This window comes from Schizosaccharomyces pombe, assembly GCF_000002945.2.
Source record: "Schizosaccharomyces pombe strain 972h- genome assembly, chromosome: I".
NCBI classification, from domain to species: Eukaryota; Fungi; Ascomycota; class Schizosaccharomycetes; order Schizosaccharomycetales; family Schizosaccharomycetaceae; genus Schizosaccharomyces; species Schizosaccharomyces pombe.
In genome coordinates, this window is record NC_003424.3 from 3,721,209 (window position 1) to 3,736,631 (window position 15,423).

At 35.9% G+C, this 15,423-nt stretch overlaps 10 protein-coding genes, 5 long non-coding RNA genes and 2 other non-coding genes across 17 annotated transcripts; 10 read left to right on the plus strand and 7 right to left on the minus strand.

Moving 5' to 3' along the window:
- Positions 1-48: 48 nt before the first annotated feature.
- SPOM_SPAC15E1.02C (uncharacterized protein) lies at positions 49-628 on the minus strand. The gene has a single exon (NM_001019726.3). The coding sequence runs from the start codon at positions 546-548 to the stop codon at positions 102-104; it is 447 nt and encodes a 148-aa protein (NP_594303.1). The 5' UTR covers positions 549-628; the 3' UTR covers positions 49-101.
- A 620-nt stretch (positions 629-1,248) lies between these two features.
- rpl42 (60S ribosomal protein eL42) lies at positions 1,249-1,866 on the plus strand. Its single transcript, NM_001019727.3, has 2 exons — positions 1,249-1,600; positions 1,791-1,866. Exons 1-2 carry the CDS (start codon positions 1,301-1,303, stop codon positions 1,809-1,811), a joined length of 321 nt encoding a protein of 106 aa, NP_594304.1. The 5' UTR covers positions 1,249-1,300; the 3' UTR covers positions 1,812-1,866.
- SPOM_SPNCRNA.3663 lies at positions 1,564-3,757 on the minus strand. Its single transcript, NR_193026.1, has one exon. It is a non-coding gene; the product is annotated as a non-coding RNA (long non-coding RNA).
- On the plus strand, positions 2,241-2,459 carry SPOM_SPNCRNA.3664. The gene has a single exon (NR_193027.1). It is a non-coding gene; the product is annotated as a non-coding RNA (long non-coding RNA).
- Positions 2,548-4,728, plus strand: hal3 (thymidylate synthase). Its single transcript, NM_001019728.3, has one exon. The coding sequence runs from the start codon at positions 2,625-2,627 to the stop codon at positions 4,500-4,502; it is 1,878 nt and encodes a 625-aa protein (NP_594305.1). The 5' UTR covers positions 2,548-2,624; the 3' UTR covers positions 4,503-4,728.
- ect1 (ethanolamine-phosphate cytidylyltransferase) lies at positions 4,629-6,155 on the minus strand. Its single transcript, NM_001356127.2, has 3 exons — positions 6,090-6,155; positions 5,800-5,934; positions 4,629-5,744 (listed from the first exon to the last, which is right to left on the minus strand). The coding sequence occupies exons 2-3, from the start codon at positions 5,864-5,866 to the stop codon at positions 4,714-4,716; spliced, it is 1,098 nt and encodes a 365-aa protein (NP_001342902.1). The 5' UTR covers positions 5,867-5,934; positions 6,090-6,155; the 3' UTR covers positions 4,629-4,713.
- Positions 6,156-6,159: 4 nt separating this feature from the next.
- On the plus strand, positions 6,160-7,202 carry vps29 (retromer complex subunit Vps29). Its single transcript, NM_001019730.3, has 2 exons — positions 6,160-6,317; positions 6,396-7,202. Exons 1-2 carry the CDS (start codon positions 6,255-6,257, stop codon positions 6,894-6,896), a joined length of 564 nt encoding a protein of 187 aa, NP_594307.1. The 5' UTR covers positions 6,160-6,254; the 3' UTR covers positions 6,897-7,202.
- Positions 7,203-7,307: 105 nt separating this feature from the next.
- Positions 7,308-7,826, minus strand: moa1 (meikin; the record flags this gene model as incomplete). The annotated part of the gene is made up of 1 exon (NM_001019731.1): positions 7,308-7,826. The coding sequence occupies one exon, from the start codon at positions 7,824-7,826 to the stop codon at positions 7,308-7,310; it is 519 nt and encodes a 172-aa protein (NP_594308.1).
- A 434-nt stretch (positions 7,827-8,260) lies between these two features.
- Positions 8,261-8,525, plus strand: SPOM_SPNCRNA.3665. The gene has a single exon (NR_193028.1). It is a non-coding gene; the product is annotated as a non-coding RNA (long non-coding RNA).
- Positions 8,526-8,544: 19 nt separating this feature from the next.
- Positions 8,545-9,807, plus strand: naa10 (NatA N-acetyltransferase complex catalytic subunit Naa10). The gene is made up of 5 exons (NM_001019732.3): positions 8,545-8,689; positions 8,776-8,970; positions 9,286-9,388; positions 9,436-9,492; positions 9,696-9,807. Exons 1-5 carry the CDS (start codon positions 8,599-8,601, stop codon positions 9,781-9,783), a joined length of 534 nt encoding a protein of 177 aa, NP_594309.1. The 5' UTR covers positions 8,545-8,598; the 3' UTR covers positions 9,784-9,807.
- A 133-nt stretch (positions 9,808-9,940) lies between these two features.
- On the plus strand, positions 9,941-11,132 carry grx2 (glutaredoxin Grx2). The gene is made up of 4 exons (NM_001019733.3): positions 9,941-10,216; positions 10,464-10,484; positions 10,532-10,600; positions 10,685-11,132. Exons 1-4 carry the CDS (start codon positions 10,063-10,065, stop codon positions 10,771-10,773), a joined length of 333 nt encoding a protein of 110 aa, NP_594310.1. The 5' UTR covers positions 9,941-10,062; the 3' UTR covers positions 10,774-11,132.
- SPOM_SPNCRNA.931 lies at positions 10,105-11,071 on the minus strand. Its single transcript, NR_151321.1, has one exon. It is a non-coding gene; the product is annotated as a non-coding RNA (long non-coding RNA).
- fub1 (PI31 proteasome inhibitor domain-containing protein) lies at positions 11,127-12,155 on the plus strand. The gene has a single exon (NM_001019734.3). It carries the CDS (start codon positions 11,235-11,237, stop codon positions 12,030-12,032), a length of 798 nt encoding a protein of 265 aa, NP_594311.2. The 5' UTR covers positions 11,127-11,234; the 3' UTR covers positions 12,033-12,155.
- On the minus strand, positions 11,433-11,987 carry SPOM_SPNCRNA.932. Its single transcript, NR_151322.1, has one exon. It is a non-coding gene; the product is annotated as a non-coding RNA (long non-coding RNA).
- A 228-nt stretch (positions 12,156-12,383) lies between the features above and the next one.
- Positions 12,384-14,505, minus strand: gua2 (GMP synthase Gua2). The gene is made up of 3 exons (NM_001019735.3): positions 14,353-14,505; positions 14,269-14,309; positions 12,384-14,068 (listed from the first exon to the last, which is right to left on the minus strand). The coding sequence occupies exons 1-3, from the start codon at positions 14,389-14,391 to the stop codon at positions 12,529-12,531; spliced, it is 1,620 nt and encodes a 539-aa protein (NP_594312.1). The 5' UTR covers positions 14,392-14,505; the 3' UTR covers positions 12,384-12,528.
- A 149-nt stretch (positions 14,506-14,654) lies between these two features.
- Positions 14,655-14,746, plus strand: SPOM_SPNCRNA.524. The gene has a single exon (NR_150901.1). It is a non-coding gene; the product is annotated as a small non-coding RNA (non-coding RNA).
- Positions 14,747-15,311: 565 nt separating this feature from the next.
- SPOM_SPATRNAARG.02 lies at positions 15,312-15,384 on the plus strand. The gene has a single exon. It is a non-coding gene; the product is annotated as a tRNA-Arg (tRNA).
- The last annotated feature ends 39 nt before the right edge of the window (positions 15,385-15,423 follow it).

A 15,423-nucleotide genomic window follows, 5' to 3' on the forward strand; every position in this document is an offset into this window, starting at 1 on the left:
TCTAACCAAATATGAGATAAACACAGAAAAGAAATCTTAGATATTAAAGAAAATTTGATTAACTTGTCGTTTTAAAAATCAGATATTGAACCATCGGAATCTTAAATACGACGTACGCCGTAACCGATCAAGGCAACACTTAAGCCTACTGATTTCACTAGAGAAGATATAGTTTTGACAAGGATGTAAGGGGTACCTCTGCTTTCTGTGAACATATAGTCGACTACGTCGGGCAATCCAGATGCACCAAATACATAAAGACCCACGAAAAAGGCACCTTTGAGTGTCACAGTGCCTGTAAGTTGCAACAATGCAGCGATCGAGTACGACTGAACTGCTGTACTAAGGAAATTGCTAACATAAGTTGTAGCAACCTTCTTGGTTTTACTTCCAGCGTCATATTCGACGTGAGGTGCAGTGCTCATTGCCCTTTTCCAAATATCGCCCATTAGGGGTCCATAAACGAGGAAAGAAGCAGCATGGTCGAAGGCAATCCCCAAGAGAATTGCACTAGGGCGTACATACGGCATGTGAGTGTAGGATGGCATTTCTTGTATTAATATTTAGTTTGAGTTAGAACAAGATTAATATGAATGTGAATATTTTGTAAAATAAATGTTTTGTAATTAAAGGATTTAAGGGCGCTACCACTAAATATATAGTATACTCAAGGTCCAATTATGGATTTAGGTACAGATTAATTTGGGGCGTCACTTTGACGTGTCGATGAAGTATGATAATTGGGAAATACTGCTTAGCCTGACTTGACTTGTTTTAAGTCGCTATTTCGCTATTTACATAGTGATATCTACATCATTTTCCTAAACTTTTGGTGGAGCAATATCTCATACTGTTCGGATGCTGTGCCAAGTCTTGCATAAAGAAATCAGTGAAGTCGATAAATATAAGATTTGGAGTGCAGCGATGGTAACAACTAGTGATTAAAAATAGAAATTTACTACAATAATTTTCGCATGTTTTACATTAAAAAGCCCTCACAGAAGAATCAAAGTTGGATTGAAATTCCAGCACTAAAACAATGTAGCTTAGAAATTTTGTTTGCTGGCCCACATTTGATATATTGCAAGCTTGATCTTACGCAGTAAACACTTTTAGGGTAGCTATCGGTTGTTCACACTATTGCGAACAGTGCGTTGAACGACATTACAGCAGCAAGTAAACCTAACCTAGAGGAATAAGAAACAGTCACATTTGTACAACAAGGGTTTAGCAGAGAAACTTTATGCTGTCGAGTTCCTAATCACCACCATCTAACCATCACTTATAAAAGTATCAAAAAATGGTGAACATTCCCAAGACCCGTAAGACTTACTGTCCTGGTAAGAACTGCCGCAAGCACACTGTCCACAGAGTCACCCAATACAAGAAGGGACCTGATTCCAAGCTTGCTCAGGGTAAGCGTCGTTATGACCGCAAGCAAAGTGGTTTTGGTGGTCAAACTAAGCCCGTTTTCCACAAGAAGGCTAAGGTTACCAAGAAGGTTGTCCTTCGTTTGGAATGCGTCTCTTGCAAATACAAGAATCAATTGGTTTTGAAGCGTTGCAAGCATTTCGAGCTTGGTGGTGAAAAGAAGACTAAGGTATGTCGAAGAATGCTGATAACGAGTGGATTGGATTTAGACGAATTTGTAAAAGAGTTTTTGCCGTGGTTGAATACCTCTCAAATCCAGAAAAAAAATTTTGCAAAGCGCTTTTATGAATTGTCTTTTGTTGAGTTTCATCCTTATTATCGATCATTTTCTTTATTTCATCTACTAACAATCATTTTAGGGTGCTGCTATCCAATTCTAAGTGTTTTAGCAAATACAATTTTCTTCTTTTACGGTGATCCTAAAAGCAATTCAAAGTAGTGTTTCATTTGTATTGTATAAATAATGACATGATTCCGATAGAGTAGCACACAAAGTGATGAGTTGTCATCAATTAGCAGTTCGCTAACGCTAAGGTCTGTTCTCAATATTGGAGCAATCTTTTTCGAGTGTTTCTAGTTCCATCGGTTTGAGTCAGAGCTTTTCAAGACTTGTATTACTGCTTGAGTAGAAGACAGGTGTTGTGATTTCGGAAAATAACCCATCACATTTGTCAGCATGTTAACTAAGATAAAAGTAATCAAACAAGTACAGCGTAAAATAGCGAGAGTACTAAAGCATCAAATATGCTTTCAAGTATTGCAAAAAAATTTTCTTTAAATTATCCATGCTTACGGGTCTTCTAAGGTTTAGGAGACTATGCCATTTGCCGAATTATGGATATATTAAGTAACTAATTGCTAATAGTGAGAGTGTAGTGCATCCTTGCATAACGGCACTTGGATTTCACACTGCAGGCATAATAAATAATTACTTTTTTTTGGTACTAAAGCAACGTACGTTCTTTGTTTTTCTGCGTACGACGTGTACAATTCCCTTGCAAAACTAAGGTTCGCTTGTTCAATTGCTAAATTTGTTTTTGTGGACGACCATTATAACGCGCTTCAATGAGTTTATAAAAGTTTCATTAAATTGCAGTACCAGATAAATCGATATCTAACCTTCTCCCTGCATCTATAATCTCTAGCTTCACCAACATTAAGGCCCGTCAATTACTTTCGTTTCGTTGGCCAATATGTCACAACCTTTGCATGCCAGGTTTGCTACCAGGGCTGTAAAAAATCCCATGATCCTTGAGAAAGAGCGACAACTTACGGATTCTAAATATCATATTTTGGTCGCTGCAACGGGTTCGGTTGCGGCGATAAAATTGACATTAATCGTTAAATCCCTACTGACATACAAGGGCGTCGACGTTCAAGTCGTTTTAACGGATCCGGCTCGTAACTTTGTTGAGAAAGAGGACTTAACGGCTTTGGGTGTCAATGTTTATAACAATGCGGATGATTGGAAAAATTGGGACGGACTCGAATGTCCTATCACACATATTGAGCTACGTCGATGGGCACATCTTTTGTTAATTGCCCCTTTAAGTGCAAATACTATGGCCAAAATGGCAAATGGTCTCTGTGACAATTTACTTACCTCTCTTATACGTGCCTGGGCCCCTTTAAAACCAATTCTCTTGGCTCCCGCAATGAATACCTTGATGTGGACTAATCCTATAACTCAGGAACATTTGAGCGCTATTAGCAGAATATACAAGAATAGTGAATTTATCATGCCAATCGAGAAAGTGCTTGCCTGTGGTGATATTGGCATGGGCGGTATGGCCGAATGGAGAAACATTGTAGGCAGAGTTGCCGATAAATTGCAGCTAGAACAAAAGTCTGTCTTGCCGAACGCTGTGAAAAACATCGATGGACAAGATGATGACTCTAGTGAACAAACTGCTGCTTTTGAAGAGTACGATGATGATGATGATGACGATGTTGATGATAATGAACAATCCAACAGTATGATTGAAACTTCTGCAAATGCAGATATTACCCCCAAGGCCTCTCTTTTACCCTCTACTACAGAATCTTCTATAAGCAAAGATCACGAGACCTCCCAAGCTCCATTAGGCTCGGAATCGGTGGATACTCAGGCCTCTGAAAATGTTACTACCAAACCCGAACCTCCTGTACCATTTACTTCCTCCGAATATAGAAATACAGAAGAAGAGCAATACCTAAATTTGATTCGATATATCCTTGAAAATGGCCAGTCGCGGCCCGATCGCACGGGAACTGGTACGAGATCGGTATTTGCTCCTCCACAACTACGCTTTTCTTTAAGGAATAATACTCTACCTCTTCTCACTACAAAGCGTGTTTTTTTACGTGGTGTGCTTGAAGAGTTACTTTGGTTTATTCACGGTGATACTAATGCCAATCATTTAAGTGAAAAAGGGATTCATATATGGGATGGCAATGGCAGTAGAGAATTCCTAGACAGCAGAGGGCTTACTGATCGTAAAGTTGGTGACCTCGGTCCTATATATGGTTTTCAATGGAGACATTTCGGAGCGCAATATGTTGATTGCGATACTGACTATACCAATAAAGGAGTGGATCAGCTGGCTCAGGTTATATCTACCCTCAAATTAAACCCTTATGACCGTCGTATAATTCTTTCAGCTTGGAACCCATTAGCTATTCCTGAAATGGCTTTACCACCTTGCCATATATTTTGCCAGTTTTATGTCAGTGAGCCTTGCAAGCCTGGGGGAAAGCCCCAACTTTCTAGTATGATGTATCAGCGCTCTGCCGACATGGGGCTTGGAGTTCCTTTTAACATTGCTTCTTATTCTCTCTTAACACATATGATAGCTCACATGTGCGGCTATGAAGCTGCCGAATTTGTTCACGTAATGGGTGATTGTCATATATACAATGATCATTTAGAGGCATTACAAACTCAGTTGGAAAGAGTTCCTAAAGCTTTCCCTAAGTTGTTTTTCAAACGTGATGCTAAAGACATAGGGTCTATTGATAGTTTCAGCGTTGATGATTTCGCAGTTGAAGGTTATAATCCTTATGGCCCTATTAAAATGAAAATGAGTGTCTAATTATTAGCCTTTCTTATATACGTTTGCTTCGTTGATGATTTTTGAAGTTGAAACACAATTTCTCTGTAATAGATTTTTTAGTTAATGGATATCAAAAGTTTAATAGCGATTGTATATGTTCATTTATAAAAGTTGCTAAAGCTTATTTAAAAGAAACGACAAGATGTTTAAAAGGATATTATGCTGTTAATTACTAAGACCAGGAGCAAAATTATGCGTAAGTTTTAATGGTCGTTTGTTCTGTAGCATTTTTACCCATTTTTCGACGCTGCCGTTCTTCATAATGCTGCCGACGTAACATAACCCGCTGCTTAATCAAATCAGAACCCAGCTTATCAAATTTATAAAAACTATTATTTGGGGTATTGGAAAGGCTAATGTCAAGCGCTGGTATGCTCACGTCAGTGGAAAATATTGGGTAATATACTTTCGAGATCTGCTCATCAAAACATAACTTTATGTATTTAGAAGATGCAAACAAAGATGCTGGTGGAGGACCAACGAGGATTGAAGATATATATTTGCATTGTAGTAAATTCAAGATACGCTCTAACAGATTAAGCATAGGCTTTTCGAAACATTTCTCATCCGCGAAAATACCTGCCATAATTGGAATACCCGGAAACATTCGAGTACAGAGTTCTAAAGCAGAAATATGCTTCTCTGTAAACAAATCCCAATCACCATCAATGTATATTATGTTCTTTTCGGGATTCAACCTTAGCAAGGTTGTGCCCGAAATAAGGGTTTCTGGCTTCTCAGTGTTATATATAAAAACATCAGTAAAAGGAGTTAGCCCGTCGGAATCAGTTGCAAATCTTCTGAGGAGATCAATTTGGGAAGAAAGTACCGATACAGGTGTAGAATAAATCTCTAAAGGAACCGAACTAAGTAATCGATCTAGGAGCTCGGTAGTGCTCACTCCCTCCGTCCTTTTAACTTCTAAGTATTGGTCTGCTGCTTTAGCAAATCTATAACAATCGTCTCCATTGGCGTCTGTAGATATATCGTCACCATGTACAACATACTGACACCCATATCTTCTCATCCATTCCAAATCAAACACATATGGTGCAGAGGGTACCACTTCATCGACCCATTTACAAGTGTTAGCAGATAAACAACGCTCCTCAAGAGTCATAACAGGCGGTCCCTTGTTTAGGGTAATTTCTTCATCCGAATGTATACCAATAACAAGCGTTTCGCCCAACTGCTTAGCTTGAAGAATGGCATTACTATGACCTATAGAGTGTTAGGTGATTAGATATACTAGAGATAATTGATAGAAAAGTCCTACCATAATGGAAGAAATCCATGCACCCGTCTAACCAAAGACGATGTTTTATATTGGAAGAAGATGCCATGTTATTGGATCAAAAAGATAAAGCTAAACCAATATTATTTCTTCCCTCAATATGAATCTGAGAAATGTCTTTGTAAACCTCTATTAGTTAAAGCACAATCATAAAAATCGTTTCCGGTGATATTCATTTGAACACCATCTACAATGATTTATAGAGCCTTTAATGAACCTTTAGTACTAACTAATAATTAATCAAACGGCTCTTCTTTTAGCTAATAACTTACAGCTTAAATTTAGTAAAAGTGTCGTAGATTAAGTTTCCTGAATCCACGAGTGTTTTGGTATACGTTACTTGACATGTGCACACCACTCAACAACATCAATAAATTCAGCAATTGATTGATTTAATAGTGGTTTATGCTTTATTTCATTCTTTCAAAAACAGTGTTATGCTTGTTTTAGTTATTGGGGATTTTCATATCCCAGACCGAGCTCCTAAGCTCTCTGAGAAGGTAAGAACATAAAAGGGATAATGGAATTGTTTATAATTGTTAGTTTATGTTAAATGCTAATTTAAATATTAAATGAAGTTTCGACAACTTCTAATTCCCGGAAAAATCAGTCAAATCATATGCTTGGGAAACCTAACTAGCACAAGTGTATATGAATATTTGAAGCATGTTTGTTCTGATTTGAAGCTAGTTAAAGGTGCTTTTGATATTAGCAGTAAGGCTCCAATCGCCGGGAAAATAACTCTTGGTTCTTTTAAAATCGGGTACACAAACGGTCACTTGGTAGTACCTCAGGACAGTCCAGAGGCACTAAGTATTTTAGCTCGAGAAATGGACGCTGATATCCTTTTGTTTGGAGGCACACATAAATTTGCAGCATATGAACTTGACGGCTGTTTTTTTGTTAACCCTGGATCAGCTACAGGTGCACCTAATGTTTCTGCTGTAGAAGATGATGAAAAAATCGTTCCAAGCTTTGTTTTAATGGATGTTCAAGGAGCAGTTTTAATACTTTATGTTTATAGGATTTTTGATGGAGAGGTCCGGGTTGAAAAAATGCAGTACAGAAAACCAGAATAATCTCATGAAATATACGATTGAACCACGGAATATGCGGTCTTTTCATCGTAAAGAAGTGTTAAATGATAATTAGATGTTTTTCTGTTTATTATAGCATAATCCGTATCTTAATTTACCGAGTATGTAGACTACCGAAAAGTATGTGCTTTCCTTACTTGCTTTTTTAAAATGAAAGAAATGTTTGAAGGTTAAATTTATGCGCTGACTTTATCCACTTTTCTTTGTCGGCCTTTCGCGTCAAATATTGTTGAACATGCTATCGTTTGTCCTGATCGATATGTATAAATAAAATCGTAGTCAAGGTTGATTTGTAAAGCAGGTTTGTAAATCTTTTTTAATAAATATATCATATGAAAAATAGATGCGTTAGTACTTGAAAAGTACGATTATATTCCAGTGTCAGTTAGAGATTTAAAACAATATAATCTCATCAACCTCAGCATCAAATGCAGCGAGTGTTTTGATTATGCTTTCTGTCATAGTTTTTCTGTGATAATACGCAGAATCTCTTGTGATAGAGTCCTTTGTTTGGGTATTCTTGATGTTTGAAACTAACCGTTCATCTGGAACATGTTTAACAGTTTCATTTAAAAATAAATTGGAGCCCGTCCTCATGCAAGACTTCGGGGTCGACGTTGCTACAGGTTTAAGTTTGTAAAATAACTCGAGATCAAATTTTAAAATGTTTAAGCCTTCGTAACCATTTACGGGGAAATCGTCAGCAGTTTTTGTCTCAGGTGTCTTAATTATTGAAAAATCAGATGGAAGAATGTTTGAAAAGGCTTGATTTTGATGAATTGGTAATGTTTGATTAGTTTTGTCTTGTAAAGCTGGACGTGTCGAATTCTTTTTTTTTGAATTTGATATTTTAGGATTCTTGTTTTTTTTTATTAATTTATACTCTAATTCGTTTTCATTATTTATAGCCATAAATGCAATCTATTGTTTTTTTTCGCTTAATGTTTTATATGATTAATGCGGTTTTGTTTACATTTTTACCAATGGGAAAACCTAATGTTCGAGGTCTACTAGCTGAATTTACGAATAACAAATCTTAATGTTTTTTCGTTGAGTTTACTTAGCCTAAGTGAAACCACAAGGCTGCTGTTAAAACTTTTAAAGGAAAACCAAGGTAGTGTGACTTTAAGATAATAAAGGATTCAATCAAGCATCGCTAATCCTTTTTGATTCCACAGTAAACAAAATATGTTATGGTGATTATAAGTATTAACTTAGATTATATAATTAATGGCTAATTAATATAAAGTTTTGATTTAATGTCTTTAAGTGTGCAATCCATCGTAAACATCATTGTCTATTTATAATAAGGATTTCTCATCATCTGCATTGAAAATCAAAACAACTTAGGAAACGCAACATTAAGTAATTAGAAATTTGGTTATGCAATGTGTACTAAACGGCTTGTAACTTAAAAGGAGCTTAACGTCGAACATTGTGAGTCTCCAAAAAACATAGTTTTTTTAGCAAAGCAGTAAATATTTGACGTTAAAATACTTGACAGATAATATTAACATCAAATGAATCTTATCATTTCTAAAAGCTTTGCAGTAGTTGCTTTGCATTCCCTGAATTTCGTTTTACATTCACTGCGCTTTCTTAAAATATGGTATGCTGGAAATTTGATTCCAACCACTAACAAACAAAAATCATAGATATTGCTAAAAATTAAACGATTGGCAAGATGGATATTCGGCCAGCTCGTATAAGTGACCTTACTGGGATGCAGAACTGCAACTTACATAACTTGCCTGAAAATTATCAGTTAAAATATTGTAAGTTCAATTCATTGTAATTCTTGCTGCACGGCAATGAACTTCCAGTATTAAAACAATGATTCTTATTTTCTAATTTAATGTAGACCTTTATCATGCTATTTCTTGGCCTATGCTTTCTTATGTTGCTACTGATCCGAAAGGACGTGTCGTAGGATATGTTCTTGCAAAAATGGAAGAAGAGCCTAAGGATGGGATCCCTCATGGTCATATCACAAGTGTCTCAGTAATGCGCTCCTATCGTCATCTAGGACTTGCTAAACGTCTCATGGTTCAAAGTCGTAAGTGTTAATTGAGAGCGAAGTAGATTACGGATATATCCAAGGAGGAGCTAGAGGGAAATCTTAAGCTTTTTTGCAGTTGTTATCGATGATTATTCCAATATGTATATATTTTATTTTGTGCAAGACTTGGTCTGCTAATACTTTGAATTGTTCATTTGGTGAGTTGGTTTTTTCCTTGCAACAATTCATTTTTTTTACCTAATTTGTTTTCGACAATGTTTCCTTCCTGCTGATTCCTTGATATTTTCGGTCCATTCCTTAAACAAAATTTTTTTAAAAAAAGTAAAAGATACTAACTACTTAAATGAACAGAAAGAGCCATGGTCGAAGTTTATGGCGCCAAATATATGAGTCTTCATGTTCGTAAAAGCAACAGAGCTGCTATTCATCTTTATCGTGATACTTTGCAATTTGAGTATGTTTTTACTCGCCATCATTGAAGAGATTCTAACATTATTTTAGCGTTCAAGGGATTGAAAGCAAATATTATGCTGATGGTGAAGATGCTTATGCTATGCAGTAAGTACTTTGTTGTAAAAACTAGGTTGGGGATGGTTGCATGGATCGTTTAATGAGTATTCTTTCCAAAAACTATATACAATCTTTGTGACAATCGTTCTTTCTTTAGTTTGGTCAACTTCTGTATAATTACCTACGTTGTTTCAGACAATATATGACTGTTCAACGTCATCACAACTATCTAGGTTACTAACAATTTTTAGCAAAGATTTTTCTACTTTGAAATTCGATACACCAGAAACCAACGACGAACTAGCAAAAACCGTTCAATCTCTTGCATTGAACAACTAATAAAATATATACCGTTATTTCTAATTAGTGAATTAGGGTGTAGTGTACGATACTGCAGTTATAACTTCGTGATAGCGTATTTAACATTTGATTGTACTCGCTTACTGGTGTACTAAATATATTTCGAAATAACTCTTGTAATTTCGAGTTTTTGTTTATCACATCTAACTGCCTAATCGTGTCGTTTGGTGTTAGGTAGCCCAACACCTCGATAGTCATACTGTATTACTTGTCACCAATATCCACTGCATTTTTAGACGAATACCTATTTAAGCTGAAATGACTTCTATAGCAAAAGCTTTTGTTGAAAAGGCGATCTCAAACAATCCGGTTACTGTCTTTAGTAAATCGTTCTGTCCTTTCTGCAAAGCAGCCAAAAATACTCTTACAAAGTACTCTGCTCCGTATAAGGCTTATGAGTTAGATAAAATAGGTAAGTATGGTATTCTTCATTTGTTTAAGAGCTGAAGATTCAGTTGATCGATTGTAAAGTTTCTTGAGTTATGTCTACATAAATTAAGTATATGAAATAATAGTCTAATTGGGTTTTCGAAACCTCATAATTGTGTAATGAAACTACGAAAATTTTTGTTTCCTTCCATGATCTTGAGAAATAGCGAAACATTTCAAGTTTTTTGTTCTGCTTTTCATCCTTTTTAACTAACTTGATGTTACACTAGAAAATGGATCTGACATCCAAGGTGTGTTTAGTTAACAAACTGATTTTATCATATGCTTACCTGAGCAGCTTATTTACATGAAAAGACCAAACAGTCTACAGTACCCAGCATATTCTTTCGCAACCAATTCATTGGAGGTATGAACCCAAATTTGTTTTCCTTGACCATTAATATTCTCGTTGGTTTTTCTCTGTTGTTTATTACTAATACATTATATAAAGGCAATTCCGATTTGAACAAACTTCGTAGCTCAGGCACTTTGACGAAGATGATAGCAGAGCTTAAGGAAAACAAATCTTCAATTTTATGATTATCTTTAGGATTTATATAGCGAACGACTTTACAATATTATTTTTTAGGGAAACGAGATAACGAACTGAATGTGCAGTTGCAAAACAATTCTATTATAACATTAAAGGTATCTTTATCTTCAATCAGTTTCTAGTTTCCTGCTCACTTTGAACAGCAAGTTTTCTTCAGTTGCAAAACACACAGTGTGTGCTTTTTTTTGGAAAAAGTTATTTAGCCAGATTACTTTTCTACTTACTATATACCAAGTTTAATAGTGAAATCATTTGACTTCAATCTCATCACCTCTAGTAGTCGCCATGCATTGATTGCCACTTGGTAATATAAATGACACAACAGAAGCGACCTCACGAAGACACACACACAGTACGTACAAAGTGATGTACTTTTCCTTTGTTCACTGAACCCAAGTAATACAATTGGTTTTTCGTATATATTTATTTATATTATTTTTCACTGATCATGAATAACCCGACTTCCGACGATCGTTTACGCTTCCAACAAAAATGCCATAAATCCATGCTAAACACTGGGGCGATATTTAAAAACTGTAAATTACGAAACGGAGATGTTTTGCAAGAAGTCACTGAAAGCTTAACTGAAGACAGTGAATTCAACTACATTGTAAATGAGTCTCAGAATGTTTCTACTCGTTTAATATTTTGGAATAAATGGATTTATATTTTGTGTGCTAATACTTCATCAAATATCACAGCTACAAGGATTTTCCGTTTAGATGATGATCAGCCTTGGAATTTGGAATCTTTAGTTGCAGAGGTTTGTCCAGTTGATACAGATAATCGGCTTGCTGAACATGCTGCACGTACCGCTAAAGATACCTCGGCTAATGAGTTAAATTATGAATCATATCAGGAGAAGAGCAGAGCTCCATTTGGGTTTGCTGGACCATTTGGTGCAATGCCTGGCTCACAACCAATGTTTCCTTCTATAGGAGCAAGTGATTTGTATCCAGCAGGAATCGGAGGATCTGATATGGGCAACGATGGAGGTATGATTCCTACATTCAATCATCCTATTTTTCATCCTGAAAACAGGTCTCGAAATGAACAAGCTTCAGCAAACCGAACTAATATACCACCAGGAGCTCGTTACGATCCCACAGGCCCTGGTGATTTTCGTGGATTCGGCAGGGATGAGAGGAAACCTCAATTTCCTTTTAAAGGCCCGCGATCTCAATTTCCCGGTGAACCTGACAATGATGACTTCATGCCACCTGGTTCATCCGATATGTTTATGTAAATTGGTCACTTTATAAGTATTACAAGAAATGTTAGATGATAGGATATGTTATTTAAATAATAGTAAAAGATTTTGGTTTTGATTTTTTTTTCTTAATATGTGAATTTTAATGCTCAATTTCGGAATAAACGCATACTACTGGATATCTCTACTTCTTTAAATAATTGAGTTTTCTACTATTTGCGTACAAAGTTTAGTAAGTTCCTCTTCTAAAGAGCGCATTTATACAAGTGTTAAGAATGAAACCAGCAGGACCTAATGAAAACGTCTAGTATTTATTTTCAATAGGACGGTCTTAGCACCGAATTGATAATTTCAAAACATACACTCGGGCACATGCCTACTCATAAATTTTTTAAGCTGTTAGATGTTTATTATTTAACCTCATCTAAACTTATTTACTACTACCTGCCACTAGAATCCAAGAACTAAACAAATTTCTAACCAAAAGTATAAAAGATGTAACAAAAGGTACCGTATGCTGTTAGGAACATTATTACTCCATTTCGACAGTTGCCGGAGGCTTACTGCTAATGTCATACAATACACGATTAACACCAGACACTTCGTTGCAAATACGGGAGCTGACCAACTTCAAAAACTTAATGCTAAACCCATCGTACCAATCAGCTGTCATAAAATCAGAAGTGGTAATAGCACGAAGAGCAATTACTTGTTCATGAGTACGCTTGTCACCCATAACACCGACAGCCTTTACCGGTAAAAGAGCAGCGAAAGCTTGAGAAATTTTATCATAATAGCCGTGGTTACGAATTTCAGTAATAAAAATGTGGTCGGCTTTACGCGCAATTTCAAGCTGAGCAGCATTAACTTCGCCAAGGATACGAATGCCCAAACCAGGGCCTGGGAAAGGATGACGCCAGACAAGGCTATGTTCAATACCAAGTAATTCACCCAAAGCACGAACTTCGTCTTTGAAGAGCTCACGAAGGGGTTCAATAAGTTTGAGCTTCATGTCCTTCAAAAGACCGCCAACATTATGGTGGGTTTTGATTGTCTGAGAAGGGCCCTTGAAAGAAATACTTTCTATGACATCAGGATATAATGTTCCCTGCAATAAGTATTCAACTTTACCGTTGGTTTCTTTAACAATTCGCTCAGCCTCTCGTTCAAAAACATGAATAAACGTGTTACCAATGATCTTTCGCTTCTTCTCGGGATCAGTAACACCTTTCAGTTTTCCAATGAACTCTTCAGAAGCATCAACTACTGTTAATTGAATTCCTAAATGCTTATTGAGGGTTTCACGAACAATCTCTGCTTCATTAAGACGCAGCAAGCCATTGTCAACCATAATGGCATGGAACCGATCTCCAATAGCCTCTTTCAGAACCTTTGAAGCAACTGTTGAATCTACACCACCAGAAACAGCACCAATGACATGATCACTTGGTCCAATCATTTTACGAATACGAAGAATTTCTTTATCAACGAAATTTTCCATACTCCAGTTGGGCTTAGCATGGCAGATTTCAATGGCAAAGTTCTTAATAAGTTGCAAACCTAATGGAGTGTGAGTAACTTCAGGATGGAATTGCAAACCAATGATGGGCTTTGTAACATGTGCAATGACAGCGAAAGGAGAATTCTTGGTGCGTCCAATTGTTTCATAGCCATTGGGAAGAGCGCTTAGTCTGTCGCCATGAGACATCCAAACCTCAAATTCTTTTGGCATGGAGTTAAAAAAGCTTTTGAAGACCTCGGTTTTGATTTCAGGTTCCATACTAACTGTAGCTGGACCGTACTCTCTCTCGATACCTGGTTCAACACAACGTCCATTCAACCATGCAATTTCTTGCATGCCATAACAAATACCGAGTACAGGAACACCAAGTTCAAAGACAGCAGGATCCACATGAGGTGCAATGTCATCGTAAACAGAATAGGGGCCGCCAGACAAAATAACACCAATAGGCTTAAATGGGAGAGCTTCTATTTTTTGAGTGCAAGGAAGTAACTCTGCATACACGTGAATCTCACGAAGACGTCTGGCAATCAAATGACTATACTGAGAGCTACAATTATGGTTAGTACAAACGAATCAGGAAGTCGAAAAGACCACTACTAGAGCCATTTTTATTTTTTATGAGATAAAAAATAGGCTCATTGAAGAATTGATCAGAGAAGAGATAAAAAATTCACAACTAATATATCACAAGCGCGAAACTCCTTCAATCACAATCAAATTCATTTTAATATAATTTTTAAAACGTACCCAAAGTCAAGAATTAAAATGGTATCAAAATATGAAGAAACCTTTGATATTCAGATCAGTAATGATGCTAACAAGCAAACTTACAGAAGTAGAGACTTCCCCGGGCACTTCAGTGGAACTCATGATGAGTAATTAAAATTAAGTCTCTTTTAATCTAATGAAGTTGGAATCTTTATGGCAACTGGCAATGACCACTGGTAACCCCTAAATGGCACAAAGTACTAGTATGGTGAAGTTGCTAAATCCTTGCGAAAAAAAATGTAGCCTTTTAAAGATAGACCAATGTAATGCGCATACACTATTGTTTATAACGAATTTTAGTGCAGCAATGTATCGCTCGTAATATTTCAGATATCTCCTTTTTCGATTTCTCCATATAATATAGGAGGTTTTAAGGTGAAAATTCACTTTTCGGATGAGTTATAAAGCACTCATATATGATATTTATGAAATTTTTTTATCCTCTTATTTTACTCTTTAGCTGTAGTCTTCGAATTGTATCATAGCCTTTCTCTGCCATAAATATAAGTTTTCAGAAAATAAAATGATAAAAAATATCAATTACTCATTTAACAAGTGGTAGCCATTGTTATAGCTTTTTTTTTATATCTTCTGGCCATGCTCAGTTTATTATTATTTTTTTTTTCATTGATCTGTGAACTTGTGTATGGTTGTTTCCATTTTATTACAATCCATAGAGCATGCAGGCAATTTCTTAAAAATAATCGAACTCCATTCAATTAAAAGAATGTTTCAGATTCTGTTCTATCAGAATAAATTGCTAGTTAGCTTATAAAATAAGTACAGTTATATTTTATTATTGACTGCTATAACTGCTATAACATGTATATGCAGTAACATTTTTAACATTAAATAATGTTGAAAAGTTTATAATATTTAAGAATCAATCAAATTTTGGTACATAATATTAAAACAATTTACTAAATAAAACATAAAAATAAAAAAAAAGCAAAATTATACTTATTTGCTTAATTAAAAAGATAAAATATAAATTTATTATCGAAGACTGCAATATAATAGCAGGTCTCGTGGCCCAATGGTTAAGGCGCTTGACTACGGATCAAGAGATTCCAGGTTCGACTCCTGGCGGGATCGATTTTTTGAAATCTAGAAATTCCTAGTTTATGTTTGTTT